Below are 26,220 nucleotides of genomic sequence, written 5' to 3'. Positions count from 1 at the left end.
GGGCAAAACTTAGACAACGCTCACGTCTAGTTAATCCTTACAAGTAAGGTGGGTTCCTTTTACTGCCCTGGTTTTCCAGCTGGGGGAAACTAAAGCTCAGAGAACTTAAGCCTCTTGTTCAAGCTCACAGTTTGGAATGGCATAAGGGACTAAACCCAGGCTCTGAACCCCAACCCCACTGCTGCCGGCGTGAGCCAGTGAAGCAGCCCCGCCCCTCACCAGCCCCCCCGAGGGCCCCCCACCTGTTGGTCTTCCAGATGTGCAGCGTGTCAGGGTCTGAGATGCCCCTCTTCTCGGCTTGCTCTTCTAGGAAGTCAAAGAAGTACTTGACGGCCAGTGGGGGCTTGTCTTCCCGGATGCTCAGGATGGCCTTGAACAGGTCATCCAGAAACTTCTGCAGTGTGCCCTACAGGGGAGTGGGTGGTGGCCATCAGCCCAGGAACACGAAGGGGGCGGGGGGGGGTGTTGGTGACAGGCACCTCTGGCGGCTGTGGGGAGCCCGTGGTGCTGGGGCTGAGCAGTGCTGGGTGAATGGGAAGCTGTGTAGCCCCAGGCTGGTCTCCTAAGTGCTCCGTGCCTCGGTTTTCCTGTCTGTGAAATGGGTTGGTGAAACCCACTGCACAGGAGTGTTGGAAGGACTCGGACACAGAGCAGGGAATTGGTGGGCTGGGGTGTGGGCTTTCTGCCCCTAGCCATGTGGCCCTGGGGACGTTCCTGGGCCACTACTGCCTTCTCTGTCACACCAGGGGACAGAGAAGTTGTTGCCGGGTGCCCTTCAGGCTGGGAGTGCGGCTGGCCCCGCAGGGGAAGAGCTGTCCCCCCTCCCCCAGCGTGTGCTCCCAGCTGACCCCCGGGAGTGGGGACACAGCACCTTGGTGGAGAGCAGGCGGGTCAGGTAGATCTCCGGGAGCACCTTCTTGCGGTGGCTCTGCCGGTGGGACTTCTTGGGCTCCGCCAGCTCGTCCGTGGGCAGCACCTGGGAGGCCGGGGCTGGGTCAGAGCTGGCGCCGGGCACCGCCCTCAGCCGCCCCTGGGGGGCCCCACCCGGCCCCCGCGGGCGCCTGGCTCTGCACACTCCCCAGCCCAGTCTTCCCCAGGCCTGGGAGCACGGCCTCCAGAGGCCCAGGGCGGCAGGAGGCCAAGTCCACTCCCACTGAGGGGCGGGCACCCTCAGGGCTGGAGGCAGGGCACTCACCAAGTGGAAATACTTCTCTGTGTCCAAGTCTTTCACTGCGAGAGGGAAACACACACGATAAATAAACAAGACCCAGGAGCGGGGGGAGAGAGAGTGAGCAAAGGAGAAACGGAGGCAAAAAGCTGGAGAAAGAAACCCAGAGAGATGGGGAGAGCCAAACAGACGTGTGGAGAGAAGACAGAAATGCACAGAAAGACAGCTGAGAGCGAGAGCTCGAGAGACACGCATAGGAGACTCAGACAGACGGAGGCGCTGAGACAGAAAGATGTCCACAAGGGGACAGGAGAGGCAGGGAGACGACCACAGATGGACACAGGGCGGCTCCCCACGAGGGCCCACTGCCCCCGAGCCCAGACCTCACCAGCTGCTGGAATGGACCCCAAAGCCCCCAGGAGCCTAGGACCCCAGGACCCCCAAGCATGGGGCAGCTGAAGGCAGGGATGCGGGTGTGAGGCAGGGACACAGCCCGAACCCCCAATGGCCTGGCGCCCGCCCAGACCTCTTAAAACCGCCTCCCCGCTCCTGGGGCCCCTCTCGGCTGCCTGCAGGAACCCAGCGCTAAGGAGGCCTGGCCACAAGCCCGGCCCGAGCAGCACTGCGGCGGAGCACTGCGCCCGGCCCTGCCCCTGGAGGCCTCAGTTTCCCCCCAGGGCTGCGCAGGAGGGCCCGGCCCCGTCCGCCGGCCTACCTCGCCCCAGCGTGTTGTCCTTCTTGTCTGTGAGGCTCATGGCCAGGGAGGCGCCTTCGGGGATCTGACAGGGAGAGAGGCCGCGGTCAGAGGGCGGAGGTCAAGAGGGCGGAGGTCAGGAGGGTGGGGCGGGCGGGGCCGGGGCCCACCTTGTAGTGGGCCAGCGTGTTGAGCTTCTTGCGGCCGTCCTCCACCACCGAGGTGTCGTCCAAGTCCCGCAGGATGTAGCTCTGGGTGCTCGAGGCGAACCACTCTGGGGGCAGGGGGCCGGGGGTGAGGGCCGGGGCGCCCACCCACGGGGAGAGAAGCGGGGGTCCCCAGAGCTCTCTGAGCCTCTACTGCATCTGGGAGCCAGGGCTCCGCACAGCCATCCTCGGGGTGGACACTGGGTGGTTGGAGCGGCCAGGCCGGCCTCTCCTGCCCATCGGGCTGTCATCACCTGCGGCGAACTCACCACCCGGCCCCAACATGAGCTCCCAACTGATGGGCACCGTTTTCACGTCCCTAGAGCCAGAGACCATGTGACCGAGCGGGGCCCGCCGCCGCCCCCCGACCCTGCCCACCTAGGTCAACATCCTCGGCCCGCGGCCACTGGGAGTAGGGCACGTTCTTGCAGAAGGCTTCCAGAATCTTCTCCTTCACCTGCGTCAGCGTGTCCGTGTCCATGGCACGCACGCTCAGCGAGTCCATGCCGCAGCCTTGGAAGGACACGTTCAGGTTCTGCAGGAGAGAGACTGGGGGCTCAGCAGCTGCTCACCGACCGGATGGGCAGACAGCCTGCGGGCGGGGGTGTCAGGACCAAAGCCGGGAGCCCCTCCCAGCCCTCCGAGCCGGCTCACCCGGGGCTTGGCCTCGATGTTTTCCCGCAGCAGCCACTCCTCGTTGAGCGTGTAGCGGGCCTTGCCCGTGATGGCGTCGATGGAACCTTTGTTGATCTGCTGCTTGATGGCGCACAGGAGCAGGAAGAAGGGCTCCCCCACTGTCTCCTGGGGGGCGGGGGGATGGGGCGCGGTCAGAGGCCGAAGCCAGCTGCCCACTCTCCAGATTCCAGCCCCCCCGGAACCCTTCATACCCCGTTCCACCAACCCCTTCGCGGCTGCCTGCTTCACACCGTCCTTTTGATCCTGGCGCCGCTCAGCCCTCCCACCCCCACACCCAGGGCATCTCCCTGGATTCCCAGCTCAGACACCACCCAACCTGGGCGGCCACATTCGTTTTATTGCGCCCGCAACCTGTCCAGGTAGCAGGGGCATCCTCACAGCCGAGGCTCAGAGAGGGCAAGCAAGCTGCTCAAGGTCACCCAGCAGGGAGGTGGCAGAGCTGGACTCAAAGGCATGCCAGGGAGGGCCCGAGGGCTGAGAAGAGTGTCTTCCTGACACAAAGCCCCTGACACGGTCTCTGTTCCCAGGGTAGCTCTGAGCCTCGATCCCCCACCCATATAACGGACCCTGTGGGCCAGCCCCTTTCCCACATGTGTGCAGAGACCACAGTCACCGGTCCTGGCAGAGGTGGCAGGAGGATAAAAGGAAGTGAGACCTCCGGGGCAGGGGCACGGCTGCCCGGCGCCCTCACCCGCAGGCAGCTGTACATGCAGATGGACATCCAGTTGGTGAGCATCTTCTCAACCACGGACTCCGTGCGCCGCAGCATCAGCTTGGGGTTCTTGGCGGCCGAGGCGTCGATGAGGTCCACCAGCAGCTCCTTCATGATGCCCGTGTAGTACTCGAGCTTGCCATGGAGCGCAATGGTCAGCAGGGAGGCCAGGCTGCACCTGTGGGCAGGTGTGGGGATGGGGAGTCAGCCGCACCACGAGGCCCCGGGACCCCGAGGACCACACCGCAGGGGCTCCCCTCGTCACTGGATGAGGCGTATGCGGCAGAAATCTCCCTGGAGAAAAGCCTACCTTCCCTACCGTGCACAGTAACCACCATGCCCACGAGCCCTGTCCTGGGCAGGCAGGACCAGGAAGGGGCAGAATGGGGAAGGGGGCCAAGGCCTCAGAGGAGATGCTGGCTGCCCCAAGGACACAGTGCTCTGCAAACTGCCCCAGGCTTGGATCCAGCCCGGTGGACCCAGGATGCGTTGTCCTTCCCTGGAGCCCGCACGGCAGCCTGACCTATCCCGCACCGCGAAGTCCTTCTGTTGCTCCAGCGCATGGACGAAGACAATGAGGAAGTGCTTGTTGTTGAGCAACGAGGAGAACAGGCTGATGCCCTCTTCCATGTTGGGCCGGCAGCTCTCGGGGATCTGCAGGGAGCAAGCGGTGAGGGATGTTGACGGGGTCCCGTGTCTGAGCACTCGGGATGCCCAGAGTGGCACCTTGAATGCTTCCTGGGATGGGGAGCTCATTACCTATTAGTGGGAGATGCCTAACTCCCTGTGACCGGGAACAATGGCTCAGCTGAGTTGGAAAGGGGGGCTCAGGCGAGGGTGCCTGAAGGCAACCCCATATCCCTGTGTGGGGAACCCTCTCCCGTTCTCTAGGCGGCAGGGGGAAAGAGATGTTCGGGGGACCCAACCCTTTCCCCTCTCTGGTCTGGGAGTCAGTATGTAGAACACCCTGAATAGCCACTTGACTACCTGCTGGGATGGAGAGCTCGCTACCTTACAATGGCAAGTTCCTCCCAACTTCCCAAGATTAGGATCAACGGATCAGATAACTAGAAAGCAGGGCCCAGAGAGAGGCGGGGGCGCCCTGAAGGAGCCCTTGTGTGTGTGTGTGTGTGTACGGGTGGGGGGCTACTCACCTTCCACTCTCCCAGCAGCGGGTGGGTCTCCTGCACTGGGGAGCTGCCCTGGGAGTTGAGGGTCTGGGAGGGGAGCACATAACGCTCTTCGTAGAGGGAGGAGCACTGTGGAGCAGACCCCCAGTGTCTCAGCAGGGCCGCACACTCCCCTGACTCATGCAGGGGCTGCCCCACAAACACACAAGCCCACTCGATAGGAAGAAGAGGCAGTGGGCCACGCCCAGGGGTCACAGGACTCCAGAGGAGAGGGGAGGGGAGTCCCAGGGGGCTTCCTGGAGGAAAAGCAGAACCAGCCTGAAGTCCATGGGTGGCGAAGCTGGAGTGCACAGGCATAAGAGGAAGCTAAAGCAGCTTAGTGTGGAAGGAGGAAACGAGGAAACGAGGCAGAGAGGCCTGAGGGGACCCAACAGGGGCTTGGTGTCTCAGAGGAGGGTGGGGCCACCCGCAGAGATATTCCTGACAGGCCGAGGAAGGTGGGGATGGGGCAGCGGCCCCTGGAATAGCACGAGGAGGCATGGAAGCGAGGGGACTGAGTCCAGTGCACAGGAGGAAGAGATGGAGAGGGGATGGCCCAGCACCCCGGAGGAAAGCAGGGCTGACAGCTGGCTTCAGTAGGCACACTCAAACAGCAAGTGAGCAGAGAAAGCAAGTTGGGACGGGGCGGTGGAACCTGGGCCCTTTCCCTCAGCAGGCCAGGCAGGGCGGCCAGGTAAGGTGGCTGAGCTGCCATAGGCGGGTGTGCAGGTTTTGCACTGCTCAAGGAACTCCTGAGGTATCACCAGCCAGCGGGAGCCTGCCCTGACCTTGGGGAAGAAGGTGCGGGTCACGAAGTGCTTGTACTCCAGGAAGGGGATGCCCTGGCTGCGGTTCAGCTCCTTGGTCAGGTCCGTCATGTCCGTCTGCAGCTCTGCGAAGCCTGGCGGGCAGGCAGGTGGCCGTGAGTGGATCAGGGGGCAACGCCAAGGCCCGAGGTCCCGCGTGGCTGCCCCCGCTACCTTTCCGGATTTCCTCTCGGATCTGGGACTCCATCTCCTCCATCTGCAGCAGCGTCTTCTGCCAGTAGCGCTCGGCACGGCGGCTCTTGGTGCAGAATACGAACAGGGCTGTGGGCAGCAGGGAGGTGGGTCAGGCCTGCGATCCCTTCGGTGTCAGAGAGTGTGTCGTTACCTGCCGTGTGCAGGGCCTGGGTGGAAGGGAGACAGCCTGCCTGCGAGCCTCAGCTCCTCTGGCAGCTCACTTAGCTCAACGTGAAAAACAGCAAACCACCCCATCAACAAACGGGTGGAAGATCCTAAAATAGACATTTCTCCAAGAAGACATACAGGTGGCCAAGAGGCACATGAAAAGATGAACATCACTAATGATTAGAGAACTGCAAATCTAAACGACTCCATATCACCTCACACTGGTCGGAATGGCCATCATCAAAGAGGCTGCTGCTGCTAAGTCGCTTCAGTTGTGTCTGACTCTGTGCAACCCCATAGACGGCAGCCCCCAGGCTCCCCCGTCCCTGGGATCATCCAGGCAAGAACACTGGAGTGGGTTGCCATTTCCTTCTCCAATGCATGAAAGTGAAAAGTGAAAGTGAAGTCGCTCAGTCGTGTCCGACTCTTCGCGACCCCATGGACTGCAGCCTACCAGGCTCCTCCATCCATGAGATTTTCCAGGCAAGAGTACTGGAGTGGGGTGCTATCGCCTTCTCCAATCAAAGAGTCTACAAGACAGTAAATGCTGGAGAGGGTATGGAGAAAAGGGAACCCTCCTACACTGTTGGTAGAAATGAAAACGTACCACCATTATGGAGAACAGTACAGAATACCTTTAAGAACTAAATATAGAGCTACCATATGACCCAGCAATTCCACTCCAGGGCATATATCTGGGGAAAATCATAATTTCCAAAAGATACATGCACCCCAGTGTTCATTGCAGCACTATTTACAATAGCCAAGACATGGGAGCAACCTACATGACCATTACAGAGGAGTGGATAAAGATGACGCGATGAAATATTACTCAGCCATAAAGAAGAAGGACATAATGCCGTTTACAGCATCATGGACAGACCTAGAAACTATCATTCAAAGTGAAGGAAGTTGGACAAAAATCATATGCTATAAAAAATAGTACAAATGAACTTACTTATAAAACAGAAAGACTCACAGACTTTAACAAACTTGTGGTTACCAAAGGTGAGGGGAGGGACAGATCAGGAGTTTGGGATTGACGTATACACACTACTTATATAAAACAGATAACCAACTAGGGCCCCCTGTATAGCACAGGGAACTCCACTCAATACTGGGTAGTAACTGACATGGAAAAAGAATGTGTGTAACTCAGTCACTTTGCAGCACATCTGAAACTAACACCATGTTGTAAATTAACTCTAATAAAGTTAATTGAAAAAGTAAATTACTTGTGGAGCAAAAAGCATAAAATAGTGATCAACAGTGGATTTCTCTAGATACGAGGATTACGGGTGATTTCTCTTCTCTTTTAGCAGAAAGATATTTACATGTTCTATCTCTGTTTTCCCTAAAATTTTCTATATTGATTGAATACATTGTGTTTTAAAAACCAGCTTCATTGAGATAATACACACACCATCTAATCTATCTACGTATACAACTCACTGCCTTCTGGTATATTATGGGGTTGTGACACCATCCTCAATCTGATTTTAGCACACTTTTCCTGCCCCTAGGAGACCCACGACCACAAGTACTCAGTCCCTGTCCACCCTCCTCCTGCCTCTAGGAACCACTAATTTGCCTTGTGTTTTTTGATTTACCTGTTCTGGACATTTTATATAAGTGGGACCAAACAAGAGGTAGCCTTTTATATCCGGCATCTTTCACTTACCACGATGTCAAGGGTCACCCACACTGAAGTACGTGTGAGAACTTCCCTCCTTTGTATGACTTAATACTATTCCCCATATGGCTAAACCACATTTTCTTTGTCCATTCATCAGCGGATGGGCATTTTGGGCAGTTGCTACTGTGAACCGTGGTGCACAGGGGCTGGTGTTGACGAGGGTTCTCTTTCTCCAGGGCAGATGCCCAGAGTAGGGAGCTGCTGGGTCATGCAGGAACACTAACCTTTCGAGGAAATTGGTGGCGAGTTTGCCATAGCAGCGGCACCAGTTAAATTCCCACCAGCAGTGTACGAGGGCTCCAACTGCCCTGCGACACTGAATATCATACTTTTGTGACCATTATTTTAACAGGGGTATAGCCTACCTAATGCGTAGGGTCATCTCCCCGAGCAGCCCTCTCAGAAGTAGCTTCAGTAGCCCTACAGCCCACAGAGCACGGTTCCAAGTCCCTCTGCCTGGCGCTCAGGGCCCGGGCCGGCACACCTCTCCACAGCGCCCGTACTGCACACTTTGTACCGTCGCTGGGACGCCCTCCTCACCCTGCTCTGAGCGCCTGACCCGCTCCCAGCTCCACACCTTTGTTCAGTGTGCCCGGCCCATTATACCTCTGTCCTACCCACCGATCTTCAGAGGGGGCTGAGGTGGGCAGGTCTGCCCCGCGAGGCATCACGAGGCTGAGGGGGGCTCCTTACCGACCACGGAGAGCAGCAGCAGGACACTGCAGATGACGATGGACACGATGATGGCGGTCTCGCTGCCCCCCAGCTGCAGCGTGGCGATGGTCTGGTTGAAGTTCCCTACCTGGATCTGTCGGGGTGGCGGGGGCGTGTGGTGAGGGAGCGGTAGCTTCCCTGGACATGCGCTCTGGCTCTTCTCCTCACTGGCTGTATGGCCTGGAGCAAGTCAGCTAACCTCTCTGAGCCTCAGATGTCCCAAGTATCAATAGAAGAGATAACCCCACCCGCCTCCTGGGGACGCTGTGAGGGCTACAAGAGATGACACTTGTCAAGCCCTTAGTCCTGGGCCTGGCACGGAACGGGTGACTCAAGAAATACAGGGAAGTGTGATTACTAGTTCTGTGATGACTATGGGCAGTTCCCAGAGCCTGGCCTGTGAACTGAAGTATCTGCTGGGCTGCCCGAGGACAGGAAAACAAATGAGTTCTTAGGACTCAGACTACAGAACTGGGACCGGGGTGCAGGTGAAAGGCAGCTTCTGCAGTTCACAGCCATCGTGGGGTGTGTGTGCTGCCAGAAAGGGGGTGAGCTCCCCATCCCGGGAGGCATGCAAGCAGGTACAGTGCAGAAGAGACCCCCACTTTCCGGGCCTTCTCCCCACCTCTCCTGCTTCCCTCCCTCTGTGACTGTGCCTGGTGACTGGCGGCCCAGACTCTGGGTATGCCACCAGGCAGAACAGAGACCCCCTCTCATGGCCTCTGAGAATCCAGCCCATTGGGCCCAGCTGGGGGCCAGTCACGGAACCTTAACAGGTCACTCAGTCCTCGAGTTTCCTCATCTGCCCAGTGGGGACCTAAAGCCCTGCTTTCCTCCACTGTCTGAGTTCCTGAGCGTGAAGGTGCTCAGCTGAGACGCCCCGGATGGCGAGGCAGGTGATCGGGCCTTGTGGGCAGGACTGGGGGGACCACCCCTGCCTCCGGTGCCCAGTCCGCTCACTGTGATGGGCAGCTGCCCCTCCGCCGTGCCCAGGGACTCATTGACGGAGCAGTGGATGACTCTCTCGGAGACAATCTGGATGTCGCAGGCCACCTGGCCGATCTTGACGCGGTACTCGTGGCTTTCGAGCCCCAGCCCGTCCTGCTCCTTCTGTGGGAGCAGAGGGGGTGCTCACCAGGGTCCAGGGGCGGAGCTCGATCTGCTCACGCCCCCCCCCACCCCACCCGCACCCACCGGCCCTCACGTGGATCCGCTCAGGCCCCACCTCCCTGCCCCGTGCCTGATATGCTTAGGTCCCCCCTGCCCGCCACCGCCGGCACCCACGTGGATCACCAGGGTGAGGGGCTCCCCAGGGTGGTGCTTGATCCACTTCTCCCGCTTGGCCGTGGAGAACTGTGGGTCAGGGAGGTAATCCAGGCGGAACTGGCTGCCCCGCTGGGCCTCCTCGGGCTCCAGCAGCTCCTCGGCCACCGCCGCCTCATCTGCGTAGACCCGGCCGTTGAGGAAGAAGTCCACGGGGGCCGAGGCGTTGCTTAGAGCCCCGGGCGACGGGCAGGTGATGAGGGTGGAGTTGAGGACCTTGCAGAGCTGGAGGGGGGCCACGGGGGCCAAAGTGGGGGATGTGGTGGACAGTCAGGGGGTAAACATGGAAGGAGAGAGAGAGAGAGGGGGGGGCAAAGATGAGAAGACGCGGCACGGGGAGGCGTGATCAGCCAGGGGCCGTGACCACCCTGCCCGCCAGGGCCCCGCCCTCACCGTGGGCTCACGGCCGATGTGGTGCACGGCCATGGACACCTTCTGCACCATGTGGAAGCGCTCGCCGGCCACTGTGATGGTCCTGCCGCCACTGCAGGGTGAGGGGTGAGGGGTGGGGGGGTGGACAGCAAGCCCGGTGAGCCCACGAGCAGCCCCGGGGCGTGCCCTGGCCGGAGGGCGGCGCCCAGGTCTCACCTGACGTGGCTGCGGTGGGGGCTGATGGCCGTGATGACCGGGTTCGGCATGTACTGGAAGCTGAGGCCGCCGCGCACGCAGCCCCGCTGCTCGAAGCGCACGCACACGGGCACCATGGCCGGCAGCGTGCCCCCCGGCACCGTGCAGGCGATGCTGGCGTCTGAGCGCCTGTGGGAGGAGCAGCAGGCCTCATCAGCACGGACCCGCCTCCTGCCGCCGCCCCTGCCCGTCACCCCATGGCCCCAGCCATCCACCCGCCGGCCCCGCCTCACACAGACACCGTTTCCGGGTTCCCACTGCCGCACCTGCGCTCCGACTGGCCATCCCACCCTGGACACCTTCCCTTCTCCTCTCTGACCCCGCCCCGTCCCACCTCCTCCAAGAAGCCTCCCCAGAGATACTCTCCCAGCTTCCGCCCCTGCGAGGGCTCTAGCCCCTACAGCCCTGAAAGCCCACGCTCCTCCCAAACCCAACCCCAACCCCACTGGATGTTCCTAGTTCCCGAGAGACTGCGGTCCCCTGGGGGCCAAGAGAGTGGGGCTCATCGCGTGCCCATCAGTGGGACCTGGTACACATTAAGTGCATAATGCTGATGCTAATTCACTTCAGTCGTGTCGACTCTGTGCGACCCCATAGACGGCAGCCCACCAGGCTCCCCCGTCCCTGGGATTCTGCAGGCAAGAATACTGGAGCGGGTTGCCATTTCCTTCTCCACTGTATGAAAGTGAAAAGTGAAAGTGAAGTCACTCAGAAATTGAAGTCATTCAGTCGTATCCAACTCTTAGCAACCCCATGGACTGCAGCCTACAAGGCTCCTCCATCCATGGGATTTTCTAGCAAGAGTACTGGAGTGGGGTACCACTGCCTTATCCGTAAGTGCATAATGCAGACGGGCATTTCACGGAGAGGTTCTGGACCACGCCCCTGCCTCTGGCCACACCCCTGGGCCGGCGACAGGTCTGAGACAATGCACAATCGTCACCATTTTCACTGCAGTTAAGGTCACTTATGAAGGGCACAATACTCCCCACAACTCACAGGTACTGTCTTTACTGGGTGAGAACCCTGAGGCTGAGAAAGAGGAAGGGGCCTGGCCAGGGGACACAGCCAGTGACGTCCCCGGCGATGCTCAGCCCCCCCAGACAGGGACTTACAGCAACTCTGTGCAGGGCTCCGTGTTATTCACCAGGACCTGGAGCTCGGAGCCCACGTGGAGCTCACTCCCGTGGATGGTGATCCTGGTGCCCCCTGCTTTGGGGCCCATGGCGGGCTCCAGGGAGTGGACCAGGGGCAGCTGTGGGGAAGAAGGCAGGCCGTCAGGCCCCAGGCCAGCTCGGGACGAGCCTGGTAGGGTGGGGGCAGGGGCAGGGGCAGGCTGCATTCCCTTACCACGTAGGAGAAGCGCTCCCGAGACCTGCCTTCCTTGGAGGCGTTCACCGTCACCACGTCCGAGAACGCCTCTGGGGCTGGGCCTGTGGCGCACACGATCCTGGGTCGGGGAGGCGAGTCTGGTCAAGGAGCAGCCGGTGGGGCCTGGGGGCCAGGCAGGCGCCCCTTGGCTTCTTCCTCGAACAATGCCCCGCCTCGACTCCCAGGACGTGTGAGCCCCGCCTCCTTACACTCAGCCCCCCACCCCCGACTCAGCTGGGACTGGCACCTGGGCCACGACACCCGCCGGCGTCACCCTTGTCAAAATCCTGAAACAATTCCCGGTCAGCTGGAGAACAGCCACTGAGTTCCCAGGTATCACCCTGGTGCCCAGCTCCTCTCCGGGACTGCCCTCCCCGAGTCTACCACAGTTCTGCGACTAGTAGACCGGATTGGATAGATGGTCTTCTGTCATCGTTTAGTCGCTAAGTCATATCTGACTCTGGAACCCCATGGACTGTAGCCTCCCAGGCTCCTCTGTCCATGGGATTCTCCAGGCAAGCATACTACAGTGGGTTGCCATTTCTTCCTCCAGGGGATCTTCCTGACCCAGGGATTGAACCCATGTCTCCTGCATTGGCAGGCGGCTTCTTTACCGCTGCGCCACCAGGGAAGCCCAAGGGGATATTTGAAAGTTCTCCAACCATGAGAACATCTGCTGGGCTGGGGGACTGATGCCCTTATCTGCAAGCCTGGCTTACGGCCTCTGGAAAGGAAACCGAGCTCAGTCCCTGCCCATTACGCTTCCTTGAGCCCGTCTGGGCCGGGCCCCACGGCTGCAGGCCCCAGGTCTCTGCACACACCAGCAGACCTGCACTTTCCTAACAGCAATTTTTTCCATCAGAGCAAGGCTTCTGTGGAAGCAGGGCTGCTCAGGGGAACCTGGGAGGGCTTCCCAGGGGAGAAGGCTCTGGAGTGGTGAAGCAGGGAAGGACAGGACACATGGCAGGAATGGTCTGAGCAAAGTCTGGGAGACCTGGGAGTGAGTGACTTCTGGGGAGCAGAAGGGATCCAGGGATGGCGGAGTGGTCGAGGGCAGAGGAGAGGGTAGGGGGGGTGAGGAGAGAGCAGAGGAGCAGCTGGCACTTCCAGGTGGTTGGGAGCTGCAGGTCACTGAAGGGCCCCCGGGACCACCCTCCACTCACTCCTCCGACACTGTGTATCTGTCGGCCAGCGGCTCACAGGCCACGCCGCCGATCCACACGCCGTGGGCCACGTCGCTGAACCGCCGGCCCAGGTTCCTGCCGCGGATGGTCAGCTGGGTCCCGCCGTCCAAGGGGCCGCTCAAGGGCTCAATCTGCCAGGCGATCAGAGAGACAGGAGGATGGGGCTCTGAGGCTGGGGTGTCCGGGGAGGTAGGGCAAAGCAGACCCGCCACTCAGGGGAGGCTCTGAAAGCGCTGGCAGGTCACCAGGGCTGCCAGTGGGGACGTGTGTGTGAGACACGCAGCCTGCCTCGGGGACACCAGTGCGCAGGTACAGAGCCAGTGCTATTGGAGGAGCGTCTCCTGGGGATGCTGAGGTCCAGTCCCCGTGGCCATGGGAACCCATGTCTGACCACGTGACCCTAAATCCCAGGCAGAGCCAGCTGGGCCTGGGACGGGCAGGTGAACCAGGCTAAGGCAAACAGAACCCTTCCCTGAGACTTTTTCTTAATTGAAAATGAGGTTCATGGGTTACCCCAGTTTTCCCCTTATCAGCAAGGGTTCCCGGACCTCGCTATAAAGACACTCGACCCCAGCCTCTCTTCCACCCCAGACTCCAACACACCCCCCGTGCCCGGCTCGTTCGCAGCCCTCACCACCTTCTCTATGCAAATCGTCTCCTTTCTGATTGCTGTCCCCCAACCCCAACTGAACCATGAGCTCCGTGAAGACAGGCATGTGTGTGTTCACTGCTGTGTCTCCAGCCCCAGGATGGGGCGACAGGGGGGAACTGGCACCCAGTGGGTGCTCAGTGGGTGACACAGCGTGTGGGGGCCCGGGTGTGTGCAAACACGTGAGCTGCGGGTCCCTGAGCCCGTGTGGGGCGCTGTGTGTGTGCACATTCAGGTGTGTGGGTGTGACGGGTCTCCGAGGCGGGGGTATTGGGTGGTGGAGTGCTTACCGCTCGGATCTCGGGGGCGGGGCAGGTGCCAGGCGTGGGCTGCAGGGTGCCCCGCGGGCGGCAGCCGTCGCTCCACACACACAGGTGGCCCAGATCCTCGCGGCCCAGGCACTGGGAGCAGTCGGGGCTGCCCACGGCGCAGTTGTAGACCTCCACTGCGGGAGACACGGAGCCGGCCCAGCTCAGCTGGGTCCTGCTTCTTAAGAGTCAGGGCCCAGGAAGCTCTTAGTACCTTCTCCAACCCCCAGCGCCACCCCAGGGGGCTGCTAATAATAAGCACAGTGCAGCCACAGCCCCGTTAACAGTCATCCGCACAGAGATCCTATCCAGTGGGAGCTGTTTATCAGCCCCACTTGACAGATAAAGAGATGAGGCTCAGAGAGGCAGAGTGACTTGCCCAAGGTAACACAGCCTGTGAGTGGGAGAGCTGGAGTCACAGCTAGGCCCGAGTGGGTCTCCTGAGCCCCCAGCGGAGCTCTGGGATGCTAGGGAACCACTGAGCAATGCGGGCTGTGCAAGCCTCAGGCTCTCAGATGGGCTCAGGAAGGAGCGCAGGGTGGGTTCCCCGGGCATACAAGCTGGTTCTGGGGCTTCTGTCTGGGACCTTATAGTACAGAAGCGGGGCAGGGTATGGGGTGGATGTGCACAGGCCCCCCCTCCTGCTAAACAGGCCCTTGGAGAGTTGATTCGACACGTGTAATAAGAGCACGGCCACCCCCCACCATCTAGGGGCGCAGACTGTGTCCCAGACAGCCCTGCAGGGCCCTGCATGTATTGTCTCAGCAAACCCTCGCCCCTGCCTCTGCAACCGGGCCTGTGCCTCACGGGAGGACCCTGAGGCTGAGAAAGGGCAGGTGAGTGCTGGGGGGGCAGAGCCACGGGCATGCGGACGCCCCGAGGGTGTGGTGCCAGCCCAGAGGAGCGGCTCCACAGTGAGGTGCGAAGTGAGCAGGCCGGCAGAGGCGGGGCTGGGACCTGAGAGACAGCGTGTGTTGGGGAGTGGTGGGGGGATACCCGAGCACTGGATGGAGCCCCCCAAGGCTGCGGCCATGGGAGGCTGGGGGGCACCTCCTACCTGTCATGGGGTCAGGGCTGTCCAGGAACCGGGCCGGTCGCCCCTTCAGCTGGAGGCTGAGTGGAAATACCTGGCTCTTCTGGGTCGTGTGCAGCTGCAAAAGATGGGGAAATGCGTGATGGGTGTGGACGCTGTCTGGGTCTCTGTTGGGGGGAAGGCACATCAGGGGAGAGACGAGGGCAGGGCCACTGGGGGCAAGGGGACCAAAAAGCGGAGGCAGAAAGGAAGGCGTGCATGTATCTGGACTCGGGCCGGCCTGCCCTTCCCCTCCGCCCTGAAGCCCCGCCGCTCACCACCACGTGTTTGCAGCGTACAGCTGATTCGTTCACCCACACAGCCTCGAAGGTCTCCTCCAGACCGAAGCTACACTCCAGGGCTGCACCCTGCGGGACACAGGGGTCAGGGGCATCCAAGCAGCACCCACCGCCCCCCACCTTCTTCAGGACGCCAGAGACTGCTGTCTCGAGGCGCAGGCGGGGGCTCTCTCCCTGAACTGCGTCTCCTCCAGAACGTTCCTTCCTGGCCCAACATCTGACAGAGGCGGGGGCGGGCGTGGGGTGGGGGGTACACACGAACACCCAGAACTCCGGCCTGACGCTCTCACACCTCCGAAAACCTCACCGACAGCTTCCAGCGGCCTCACCCCGGGGCCTTTCACTCCGCTGGTAAAGCCGCGACTTTTCCGCACGACCGACACTTACAAGGTTCATCCCAGGAGACTCCGCCTGCCCTGCAGCCTCAAAACCCCCACGGCCTGGGATCAGGTCACACAGGACGCGGGTCAGCAATGCACACGCCGTCCTGCCCTCAGCCTTTGTCCAAGTCCATGCTTCCCTCCCAGCAAACCTCAACACAGCCTTCAAAATCCAGCTGAAATGTCCCATGTTCCAACAAAGGCTCCCAGACCGCCCCTCACCCAAATCACGGGGACACCCCTCACTTGAGCATCCATCCATTTGGCAATGAATATTAGGGTGTGTGCTGGGGGGCTTCATTAAGCTCCGACAGCCTTCCCCGACCCTGCATACCAAGGACCTCCCCTATCCTCTGCCCAGGCTCTGTCTACACCTGTCTCTCCACCCACTGGGGAGGAGGTGGCGGGGCTGGGTTTTTGGGCCCTCTGACACCTCCAGGAAGATGGCAGTTGAAAGAGCTCAGGCTCAACCTTAACACAGGCCCACTCAGGTCCGAAGTCCACCTCTGCGACCTCCTAGCTGTGTGACTCTGTGCAGGTGGCTCCTCTTCTGAGCTGTGTGGGTCTCTAAACTTGGCAAAGGAAAGAGACTCCCCTACTCTGCAGGACTCTAAGGAAACTGGACACCATGTGTCTTTAGTGGGTTGTACACTGTGGGCGCCAAATATATGCTGGCTGAGATCAGTACACAGGAAGTGCTCAATAAATGCTTTGCTGGGGGCGGCAGGGAGAAATAAACAGGGCCAATTCCCCAATGCCATCTTGCCCTCAGCCCAGCACAGGCCCCCCGGGAGCAGCCATCAGTAAATATTTGCTGAGTGAACAAACCCAGGTTTCAAGAGGGCTAGGCCAGCCGCGTGGCAGGACTTCCTGTTTATGTCCCTGTCGTTGGTAGATGTGTTACCCTGAGGAGAAAGCAGGTCGGCCACCCCCTGGCCCTGCCCCCTCCCCGCTTCACTACGAAACTAACACAGGGAAGTGGCTGTTGACAGGCTGAGAACTCCTGTATCCCTGCCACGCTGAGCTGGGTCTCCTGAGCCCCTGGGCTCACAGCAGCCGGCCAGCCTGTCTGGGGTTCTGCCGGGTGTGAGCTCTGTGAATTGGGCTGCTGCAGAGCCCAGGCAGAGTCAGAAGCAGGCCCAGGGGAAGGCGGGCCAGGATCACTGAGGCCCCAGGAAGGCAGACGGGGGCCCCCCAATTACACTCTGCTCAAAAGCAGGAGGCAGGACCCACACTCAAGCCCTGGGCCTCCCTGACCCAGGCTCCGGAAGCCCAGGGGAGCAGCATGGCCTTTCCCCCCTCCGAATGCCCCAGAAGCTCTGCCCTAACCACCGCAGGGAGGAGCCCCAGGACTGAGGGCACGGCCCCCCCCAGCCCCAGGACCAAGGGCACAGCCCCCCCAGCCCTTCACAGGGCAGCATCCCCTGCCATGACGAGGCTCCCCGGCACGTGGCCCCCACGTGTGACAAGTCGTCAAGGGCCTCAGCTCCCCCGGTGAAGCGACAGATGGTGAGTCCCCGAGAGCTGGGGAGGGGGTGGCTGGCAGGCGTCCAGGACTCGTCAACACTTCCCACCCAGGATGCTCCTCCAGGAGAGACCCAGCAAGGGGCGGCCTCCGTTCCCCCAGCCCAGATGGGTGGGTGGTGGGTGGTGGGGTGGTGCGCAGGCAGGGAAGGCTGGTGGGCGGGGGAGAGCACTGGACAAGGAGTCCAGGGCTAGGGTGCGAGTCTAGCCCGATGCCATGTCCCTGGAGGCGTCTGTTCCCCTCCTGCTTTCCCTACCGGGACGATGGGGATGGGGCGGCCAAGGGGGTCTCAGGCCATTTTCCAGGGAAGATGTGTCGGCCTCAAACTAGGGGGTGGGGGGTATGTCCAGGGTCACAACCCAGCCTAGGGGCAGGGCAGGGTGCACATGGATAGTCACCCACGGGCTGCAGCACTGGGCAGGGGCTGGGCCTGTTGGGGGGCGTGACAGGGGAGAGGGTCTGGGGGTCCCGGCCAGACCCTCCTTTCCTGCAGGAGCTAGGGGTAGCTGGCTGTCCCCAAGGCCTGTGCCCACCACCCACCTTCCTTCCCCCTACCTCCGTGCAACCAGGGCAGGGCTTTCTCCAACAGAGCCCAGAAACTCAGAGGAAGAAAACCAAAGCACGGGACTTCCCAGGTGGTCTAGTGGCTAAGACTCCGAGCTCCCAATGGAGGGGGTCTGGGTTTGATCCCTGGTCAGGGAACTAGATCCCACGTGCCGCAACTAGAGATCCTGCACGCTGCAACTTAGACCCAGGCAGCCAAATAAATAAATAAGTGGAAAAGCAGAGCATGGGCGGTGGGCCCCGCCCCCGCTTACCTGGAAGAAGGCGGCGCTGGCCAGGTGCACCGGGATGCTCTGGGAGCCGCCAGTGGGCATGGGGGCCAGGGCGGAGGGCAGGATCTGCGGGCACTCCTGAGGGCTCTGCAGTCAAAACACAAGGAAGCGGGGCTGACCTGGGGCGTTCTGGAGGAGACGGGATTCACGACCACCCCAGCCAGCCGGCGCAGTCCCATCTCCCTGGGGAGGCGCTGGGCAGCCCATGCAGCGAGGAAACGCTACTAATAAAACGACAGCCGCATCCACCACCTCCCACACACCACCTGACCTGATCCTACGAGCGGGAAGGTGTATTGGCCCCATTTCACAGACGAGACTGAGGCATGGAAAGAGGCGGTAACCTGCCCAGTGGAACCGAGTCCGCACGGCCATGCCACGGAGAGCCTCTGCGGGGAGAGCTCCCCGGCTCTGGGCCTCATCTTTCCCCAGTTGTAAAATGAGGCACTGCACTCACTTTCTGAGGCTCCCTCCAGCTCTGGAATTCCAGTTTCCAGATGGACACACGATGAATGATTCACAAAAGAGGAAACCACAGACTTCGGAGAGGCCCATGAGAAACAGGGTGTGAGGTTGCACACCCCTCCCCACTGCCCGGACGCATCACGAGCCCTGAGCTGGAGGCCTGGGCATGCGCGTTCCCACGTCGGGTGTGGAGTCACTGCTGTTCAGTCACTCAGTCGTGTCTGACTCTCTGCGACCCCGGAACTGCGGCATGCCAGGCTTCCCTGTCCCTCCCTACTTCCCGGAGTTTGCTCAACTCAAGTCCATTGAGTAGATGATGCCAACCAACCAGCTCATCCTCTGCCACCCCCTTCTCCTCCTTCCTTCAATCTTTCCCGGGTTCTCGGGCCAGAGACTGAGGCCTGAGATTGAGGACCAAGGTGAGAGACTGGGACCCAGGGTCTTTTCTCAGTATTGTTAATCAGACAAGGAGCTACTTGAGGGGAACCTCAGGGGCCCAGCATGAAACCAGAGCTTGAGGGACACCAATGCTTCACTTATTATCGTTGACCACAGTCATAAACAGCGACCACGATAGCGACAGTGGTTAGCGGCCGGCGCCCACAGCCCTCCACATGCACCTGGAGAGTTCTGAGCACCCTGTGCTGTATTAATTCACCAAACCCTCCTCCCAAACGCCCTGTGAGGTGGGTACCACCGTTATACCCACTTGACAGACTGGAACACCGAGGCACAGAGAAACAAAGTGGTGTGCCCAGTACGGGGCGAGCAGCACAGTGGGCTCTACTGGCGCAGACCCTGCTGCTGACCCCCAGGCCAGACACTGCGCCCAGACGATGAGTTTCCCCGGAAGCGCTGCCTGCTGCCGACCATAGGGGCCAAGGAGGCCGCCCGGCCCGGCCAACGCTGCAGGGCTGCAAGGCAGGAGCTGGTGTCCGGCTTGCTGTGTGACACGCAAGGCCGTCCCTCCCTTGAGCTGCTGTCCTGAGCCGTCCCATGTGTAAGCCCCGTGGAATTTCGGGGAATGGAAACCACATGTTTCCAATCGGGTTTCACTGCCGCTGCCAGGCCGCTTCACAGCTGGCCGGGGGCCCTGCGGCTGCGACCCTGGCTCTGGCCCAGCCGAGGGGAGGTGGCCAGCAGGGGCTGGAGGCGTGCGGGTCCAGAGGAAACGACGTGGGACCATCCCCGAGGGCCCTACTCTCCTAGATCCTCATAACCCACCATGGATGCCTGTACCTACTCTCCAGAGTGGGCAAGTCTGGGAGAGTGTGGGTGCGCCTCTGCCCTCTTTCAGCACCACCCGGAGGGTCGCTAATCTCCCCTGGGGACAGCTGGTCCAAGTGTGCCTGCATCTCCCCGCCCCCCAGGCCTGTGGTATGGGAGGACTGACCCTCCTCCCTAGCCCCAGGGATGGGCAGGCACCCAGGCCTGTCCTGGGCTCAGCGATTGGTTCGGGGAGTGGATGTGACCCAGTTCCCCTGGAAAAATTCTGCAGAACCAACGAGAAGGAGGGTCTCCTGGGATTGCCAGGGATCAGGACCCCACCCGGGGCTGCTAAGGCGTCTTGCGGCCAAGGGGGAGGGCCTGCCGGAGCGCGGAGGCCACCTGGAGGGGCGGGGAGGGCCTGGTGATGCTGGGATCCAGCTGAGCCCGAAGGGGATGCCGCCCCTGGGACTCTGCACTCACACAGGCCGACTGGCTCTACTGGGGCCGTGGCCAGCGGCTCGCAGAGCACCGCGGCCTCCTGTCCCATCCCAAGCTGAACCATCCAAGCCTCGGAGACAAGCTGAGTGGCTTCTCCCCCTTGGCCAGAGAATAGCCTCCAGGCTCAGGAAACCACGGCCCCGACTCTGGGCAGAGCCGTGGGCAGAGCCGTGAAGGCGGGAGAGCAGGAGCTGGGGGGACAGCGAGGCGGGAGCCCCAGGAAGCCCAGATGTCAGCCCAGCGCGTGCATCCAAGGCGGAGCCTCGCCTGACTGCACCTGACTCTGCACTGGAGCTCACAGACTCCCCCAGGGTCTTTCCACGTGCGAGGATTCAGAGTTCGGGACCCAACCTGGCCGAGCACTGAGTGGCCCCGCTGAACCCACCCAACCTGCTCCCTCCCTGCCTTTATGCGTTGCCCTGCCCCCCTTCTATACACTGCCAACCAACTTCTCCACCAGCTCCTAATGAAGCCACCTTCGTAGAGGTTCCCACCCAGGTTCCCCCTACCCAGGGAGCCTGACCCCGGCACCTGCCCAAACCCTTGCCGCTTCTAAGGCCTAAGGTCACCCTGCCTTGCAGAAGCCACCTCCTCCAGGACAACTGGAAGGGGCGGGTGCAGCAGCCTTCTCCACTCCCTTCCCCTCCTTGGAAAAAAGCTGCAGCCCTCCTTGCAGCATCCTGTACCCCCCACTTCCTTCCTCTGGGGCCCATGAGGCAACGGGAAGTCAGGAGACATAGTCCCTGGCTCGCGCCTGCCCAGAGACCCCTCCCCGGCCTGGCCTGAGCCCTGCGGCCTCCAAGACGACCAACGACAGACTGGCTCTAAATTAAACGCCGGATTAAGGAGCAGGCCAGGCCCAGGCGGGGGCGGCCTCTTCTCCCAGTGGACTACCGTAATCCTCTGAGACAGGCCCTCTATGCACCCCCAACGCATCTCTGACCTGCAGACCTAGGGGCAGGGGGGTGGGGCGGGGAGGAGGGGTGTCCCTGGGGGCACTGCCCCAGAAACACCTCCAGGCTGGCGAGCTCCTCTGCATCTGCCGGAACCTGGCAGGAGGTTCCCCTCCCAGAGAAGTCCTCCCAGCAGAGGGGCCACCCATGGCGTGTCGGGTACGAACCTGGTGTCGCTCCAGATCCCCCTTTGAGACAGGCCCCCTTTCATAGACAGGGAGACGGGCACAGAGAGGTGTGGCGGCCTGCCCGGGGTCACACAGCCACGACTCACGCCTCAGGCTCTTGCGTTCATGATGGGGAGGGCAGAATCATGTCTAATCGGCTGCTTCCCCAGCGGGCACCAGGGTTGCTTCCTAGGGATGCAGGACGGGCCTCAGTGACCTCCCTGCTGGGAGCCAGGGCTTTTGGGGGTTACGCTGACTACCTCAACTGTGCCATCTGGAAAATGGGTGGGAACTCCCCTTTCCTGAAGAGATGAGCTGCAGGCGAGAACCTGGTACCTCACCCCGAGCCTTTCACAGCCCTGATACGAGACGGAAGATCCAGCGGGCGGGCCTGACGAGGGATAAGCTGGCATATGACCTGGCACCATCCCGGTCCAGCCATCCCACCCTGGAACCCACTGCAGTCCAGCTGTCCCACCTCAACCAGTCTCAGGAGTCCCGTCTGGTCGTCCCTGGCACAAGGCTGCAACAGCCATAGCGGCTCTCTGGGTGAAGACACGAGGCCACCCCATAAGTGACCACACCCAAACCCGCCGGCAGCAAGGTACATGGTGCCTCGGCCTGTGTCTCTGCCCGTCCCCTACCCTCCCCAACATGCCCGCCCCGTGTAACTGATGGCATGCTGTCCCCTAGCTCAGGGCACCATCAGGCCGGCAGAACAGGAGGACCTGGGAACCTGCGGCTTTAGAGGTCACTTGCTTTCTCCACCCTGTGAGAGCCACAGCAATCCCCAGCCCTGGGGCCCAGTGCCCGTGGGAGACGGAGGCTGGGGTCTTTCGGCTCAGCCCGACTTGGGGAAGCGGGGAGAACATGGGCTGCCAACAAGAGGGGCCAATTCAAGGCCCAAGCCTGGTACTCCCTGATCCATGAGGGTCGCAGAAAACGTTGAAGCTAAAATTGAAAATGAGTATGATGTGCAGGAAGGCGCCTTGTCCTAAAAGGCTGGAAGTGTAAACAGGTGCAGGCTTTCTGGGGGTCAGCTGAGCTGAAAGTATGGGCTTTCATCCCAGAATACCCGTTGAAGAACTGGTCTCCAGAGGACAGTCAAGGCCACGCAATACCCTGCACGTATCAGAACGCAAAAAAGAAAAAGGCGCGCTCAGCACGTCCACCAACAGGGGACTGGAGGGGCTTCCCTGGCGGCTCAGATGGTGAAGAATCTGCCTGCAATGCAGGAGACCCGAGTTCAATCCCTGGGTTGGGAAGATCCCCTGGAGAAGAGAATGGCAAAGGGACTGGTTACACGCACTGTGACGACAAGCCCAGCACGGCGGCGGTTAAAGTTGGAGCCAAGAAAGACAATGTAATGACACGGAAATGTTCTCAACGTGTCAAAAAAAAAAAAAACAACGGAACAGTGGAGGCAGAGGGCACCCCTGGGCCCGGCTTACCGTGGGATTTGGCGAGGCCTCACACCGAGACTGGTTGGAGACACAGGCGTGCTGCTGAGCGCACCAGACACAGGGCCACTGTGCCGACAGGCAGCTGGTGCAACTGAAAGACAGGGGCCTCCCCTCAGCTGCCTGGCTCCCCACCCCTGTGCCCAGCAGCGGGGACCTGGGACACAGCCCAGCACAGTGAAACGAGGTCTTGCTCAACATCAGAGCTGCCCAGCGCGGCTGGGCATTTTGTAAGGTAACGAGCTCCCCAGTGCAGGAGGTATGCAAGGAGGAGATAGGCAAGCAGGGGACTAAATTAAGCGTAATCAAAGCACTTTTCTCAGCCTCGACTAGCCTGGGTGCTCACAGACACCGGGCACGCTGGGTGATGAGAGTTTGTTGCACAAATGAGCCGTCAGGTGAACAGCCAAGGGTCCCGCCTGCCTCTGCGACACCATCATTTTTCTTGAGGGGGCTTCCCCGAGAGCAAAGCCTCCTGCCCACCCCAGAAGCTAGCCCCGACACCCCACTCACGCTGTGTGTGGGTACACCTGCCCGACCCGGCCGCAGTCGTAGATGGTGAAGCTGGCCCGGACGATGTTCTGCCCCCGGACCCTCACCGACATCTCGACGGTCACGTGGTCTGGAACAGAGCAGGGCGTCCAGGGAGAGCAGGACAAGGGGACACGGGGGGCCCACCAACACCAGCGGCTGTGCCATCCGGAACCCCCCATGCCTGAGAGTCCACCATCCAAAGGCCCCCATCAGCTGTCCCTGCACCCCGGGCCATGAGGTGCCTACCTTGGTGGGGCGGGAAAGGCGGGAACTGATCCTTGGGCAGGAGGTTGCAGTAGGCGATCTGGTGGCCAAAGGCTGGGCCCGGGACCCGAGCCACCGTGTGGATGCCGTGGCCATAGTCACAGGCCATCTCCATGCCGCTGAGGCTGGGCAGGCTCCCCGAGATCTGCAGGATCATACCCTGGAGGCCAGGGACCCTTAGCTGGGGGTGCAGGGTGTGGGGGAAGGCCACGCCTCGCACCGCCCCACCCCCACCCTGGAACCTGGGGAGAAGAGGTTGGTCAGTGGCTTTGACTCCAGGGCCACCGGTGATGCAGCCTACGTGGGCCTCAGTTTCCTCCTCTGCAAAGTGAAACCAACCACCCTACAGGGGCCAGAGGCCCTGCACAATCTGGCCCATGGACCTTGGATGCCAGCCTCTTAACACTCAAATCATGAGTCTTGTTCCCACCCCAGGGCCTTTGCACTAGTGGGTCCCTCTGCCCAGATGCTCACACTGGCTTCCTATTGCTGCTCGGATGCCATCTTGCAGTGAGCCCCCCACCTGATGTAAAATGTCAATACTACCCCCCCACCAAGCTGCTCGCTCTGCACCCCGTCCTCTGCTCTGCTTCCTTCTTCTCCACAGCACTTATTTTGTTTCCACTCTCTCCTCTGGGAGTGTGTCCACCCCTAGAGGACCAGAGGTTTGCCTCTCTTGTTCACTGCTGTCTCCCCAAGTCCAGGACTGTACATGGCACAGAGTGGGAGCTCAATAACACCTACTGTTATTGATGAATGAATAAATGAATGAACAGATGGACAAAGCCCCGGACCACCTGCTTGACCAGAGGGCGTAAGTGCAGGACTGTGATGTGTAACGATGGGGAGTGGGGAGCACAGGAGCCCCAGCTCCTGTCGGTCATTAGAACCATCACGTGACAGATGAGGATGTCTGCACCAGAGAAGGCTCTGAGGGCAGGGCTGGAGTGGGGGGCACCCAAGCCTGTCTGTCTCTCAGCTCCTGCCCCCTGGAATCCCCTGCACCGAGGCTGTCTGCTACAGGTAAGCAGGGAGCCGGCTGCGGCACGCCTAGGCACTCCTGGACATGGATTGTGGGGCAGGGGGACAGCTACTTGAATTCAACTCCCAGCTTGGGCACTTCCTCACTGTATAATCTTGAGCAAGTCACTTTACCGCTCTGTGCCTCAGTTTCCCCATCTGTATGACGGGGATGTTACGAGCACCCAGGCACTGCTGTCACTATCTGCCTCCAGGTCCCTGGGGCGCCGCACCCAGGAGGCTCCACCTGTCGGGTCTGGGTGCCAGGGGAAGGGCTGCTCTCCACCCGCACCCCTGAGCCCGGAGCTGGGGTCCTGGCCCCCCGCACTCACCGGGTACTCCTGGTGCACGTCGATCTCGGCCGGCAGGACGGTCATGGCGGGGCAGCGGCCGGGGCCCGCGCTGGCGCTGGTCCAGAAGTGCGGCTGGCTGGAGTTGGCGCAGTCTTGCTGCAGCGTGCACCTGGGGCGCCGGCGCAGGTCAGGGTCCAGGGCGCCCCCACCCCCGCGGCCTCCCGGGCCCAGCCTGCGCCCCAGGGGCCTCACCGCGTCTCCAGGGCGCACCAGCCGCAGTAGGCGTCGGCCGCGCCCACGCAGTCCCCGCAGGTGGTGTGCGCGGCGCACGCGGCGACCTTCACCCTGGCCATCTGCAGACAGAGGCGGGGGCCCAGCTCAGCAGGGGAGGGGCAGCCAGGCGAGGGCCGGGAGAGGCTGGGGAAACTGAGGCTGTCACGGCGTGGGGTGGGGCGGGGAATGAGCCTTCCCAGCAGAGGCCACGGCAGGCCGGAAGGGAGGGGGCGATGCTTCTGGCAGGAGCAGCTGCTCTCGTGCAGAGGCAAAGAGGGGCTGGGGCTCAGCACATCCTGGGGTCTCGTCAGGCTGAGGCCCGGACACACCTGGTGGGACGTCATCAGATACAGGTAGCCGGGGTCCGCGGGGTCAAACTGCATCACGTGGTGCACAGGCTCCCCGTAGGCCACCGTCACCACCTTCCGGCTCACCACCTGCATGCTCTCGTTCAGGTTGATCTGGGGGGGTGCGAAGGAGGGGGGCCGTCAGGGGATGGGGCACCACGAAGGCGTCCCCAGGTAGGGGCAGGCTGGGGACCGGCCCCGGGGATGGGGGGCTGCCCTGAGCCTGGGAGTCTCAGCCTCGGGCCCCTCCAGGACTGGCGGTGGCGGCCGGCCCCCACACTTTGTTCTCTGTCGTGCGCCCCTCCCCCCAAGAACCCCCCTCCCTGCCCTCACCAGCATGTCCTACCCTGGTATGTACAGGGCCGGGCTTCACAGTTAAGAAAACATTCTCTGGGAGGCTGTGGGCATCATGCCAGGGAGTGGGGACCTGGGTTTGAATTCTGGCCTTGACATTTACAAGCTGCACAGGCCCAAGCCATCCGAGTCACTTCCCCTCTCTGAGCTAACGGGGCTGAGGACGGCACCCGCCCCACGGGGCCGTGGGGCATGCTAGGGAAGATGCAGGCGAAGCGCTGCTGGGGCCAGGCCCCGGACAGACGGCAGGGCCACTGGTCTCACCCCTCCCCTCTCACACGCCCATCTCACAGATGAGGAAACCGAGGCCCAGAGGAGCCAACGGACTTGGCAAGAGTCCTAAAAGAAGATGCCTCAGGGTCACGATGGAGGTCTAGGGCCATCTGACTCCAGATCCAAGGCTGGGGTCCAATGTCCAGGCAGGAGAAAGACCAGGACTAGCTGGGGTCTGGAAGCTTGTCTGGCTGAGGGCCCCTCTGCACGTCCCCCAGAGACCTGACAAGGCTGGTCAGAGACTCCTCAAACTGCTGTTCTCTGCTGATCTCACGTTCCGTGTTGCCTTGTCAAGGCCTGGTCAAGCTCTGA

General features: G+C 61.5%; 1 protein-coding gene across 1 annotated transcript in view; it reads right to left on the bottom strand.

Moving 5' to 3' along the window:
• Nucleotides 1–26,220, bottom strand: part of PLXND1 (plexin D1) — a 49,104-nt gene that overhangs the window by 3,619 nt on the left and 19,265 nt on the right. The window contains exons 3-32 of the mRNA XM_019984142.2: nt 25,264–25,395; nt 24,914–25,014; nt 24,701–24,830; nt 23,331–23,508; nt 23,064–23,172; nt 22,542–22,644; nt 17,781–17,885; nt 15,037–15,126; nt 14,744–14,837; nt 13,669–13,823; nt 12,709–12,860; nt 11,525–11,624; nt 11,290–11,429; nt 10,136–10,303; nt 9,941–10,031; nt 9,509–9,772; nt 9,185–9,334; nt 8,204–8,318; nt 5,626–5,733; nt 5,434–5,546; nt 4,631–4,735; nt 4,000–4,130; nt 3,456–3,654; nt 2,723–2,869; nt 2,447–2,603; nt 2,033–2,136; nt 1,884–1,947; nt 1,196–1,230; nt 872–976; nt 243–406 (exon numbers count right to left, since the gene is read on the bottom strand). Of these exons, the coding sequence (XP_019839701.2) occupies nt 243–406; nt 872–976; nt 1,196–1,230; nt 1,884–1,947; nt 2,033–2,136; nt 2,447–2,603; nt 2,723–2,869; nt 3,456–3,654; nt 4,000–4,130; nt 4,631–4,735; nt 5,434–5,546; nt 5,626–5,733; nt 8,204–8,318; nt 9,185–9,334; nt 9,509–9,772; nt 9,941–10,031; nt 10,136–10,303; nt 11,290–11,429; nt 11,525–11,624; nt 12,709–12,860; nt 13,669–13,823; nt 14,744–14,837; nt 15,037–15,126; nt 17,781–17,885; nt 22,542–22,644; nt 23,064–23,172; nt 23,331–23,508; nt 24,701–24,830; nt 24,914–25,014; nt 25,264–25,395 (3,809 nt within the window). The remainder of the gene's footprint in view (nt 1–242; nt 407–871; nt 977–1,195; nt 1,231–1,883; nt 1,948–2,032; nt 2,137–2,446; nt 2,604–2,722; nt 2,870–3,455; nt 3,655–3,999; nt 4,131–4,630; nt 4,736–5,433; nt 5,547–5,625; nt 5,734–8,203; nt 8,319–9,184; nt 9,335–9,508; nt 9,773–9,940; nt 10,032–10,135; nt 10,304–11,289; nt 11,430–11,524; nt 11,625–12,708; nt 12,861–13,668; nt 13,824–14,743; nt 14,838–15,036; nt 15,127–17,780; nt 17,886–22,541; nt 22,645–23,063; nt 23,173–23,330; nt 23,509–24,700; nt 24,831–24,913; nt 25,015–25,263; nt 25,396–26,220) is intronic.

The sequence above is a fragment of the Bos indicus genome, chromosome 22, assembly GCF_029378745.1.
Source record: "Bos indicus isolate NIAB-ARS_2022 breed Sahiwal x Tharparkar chromosome 22, NIAB-ARS_B.indTharparkar_mat_pri_1.0, whole genome shotgun sequence".
NCBI classification, from domain to species: domain Eukaryota; kingdom Metazoa; phylum Chordata; class Mammalia; order Artiodactyla; family Bovidae; genus Bos; species Bos indicus.
This window is presented reverse-complemented; position numbering and strand designations above follow the sequence as displayed.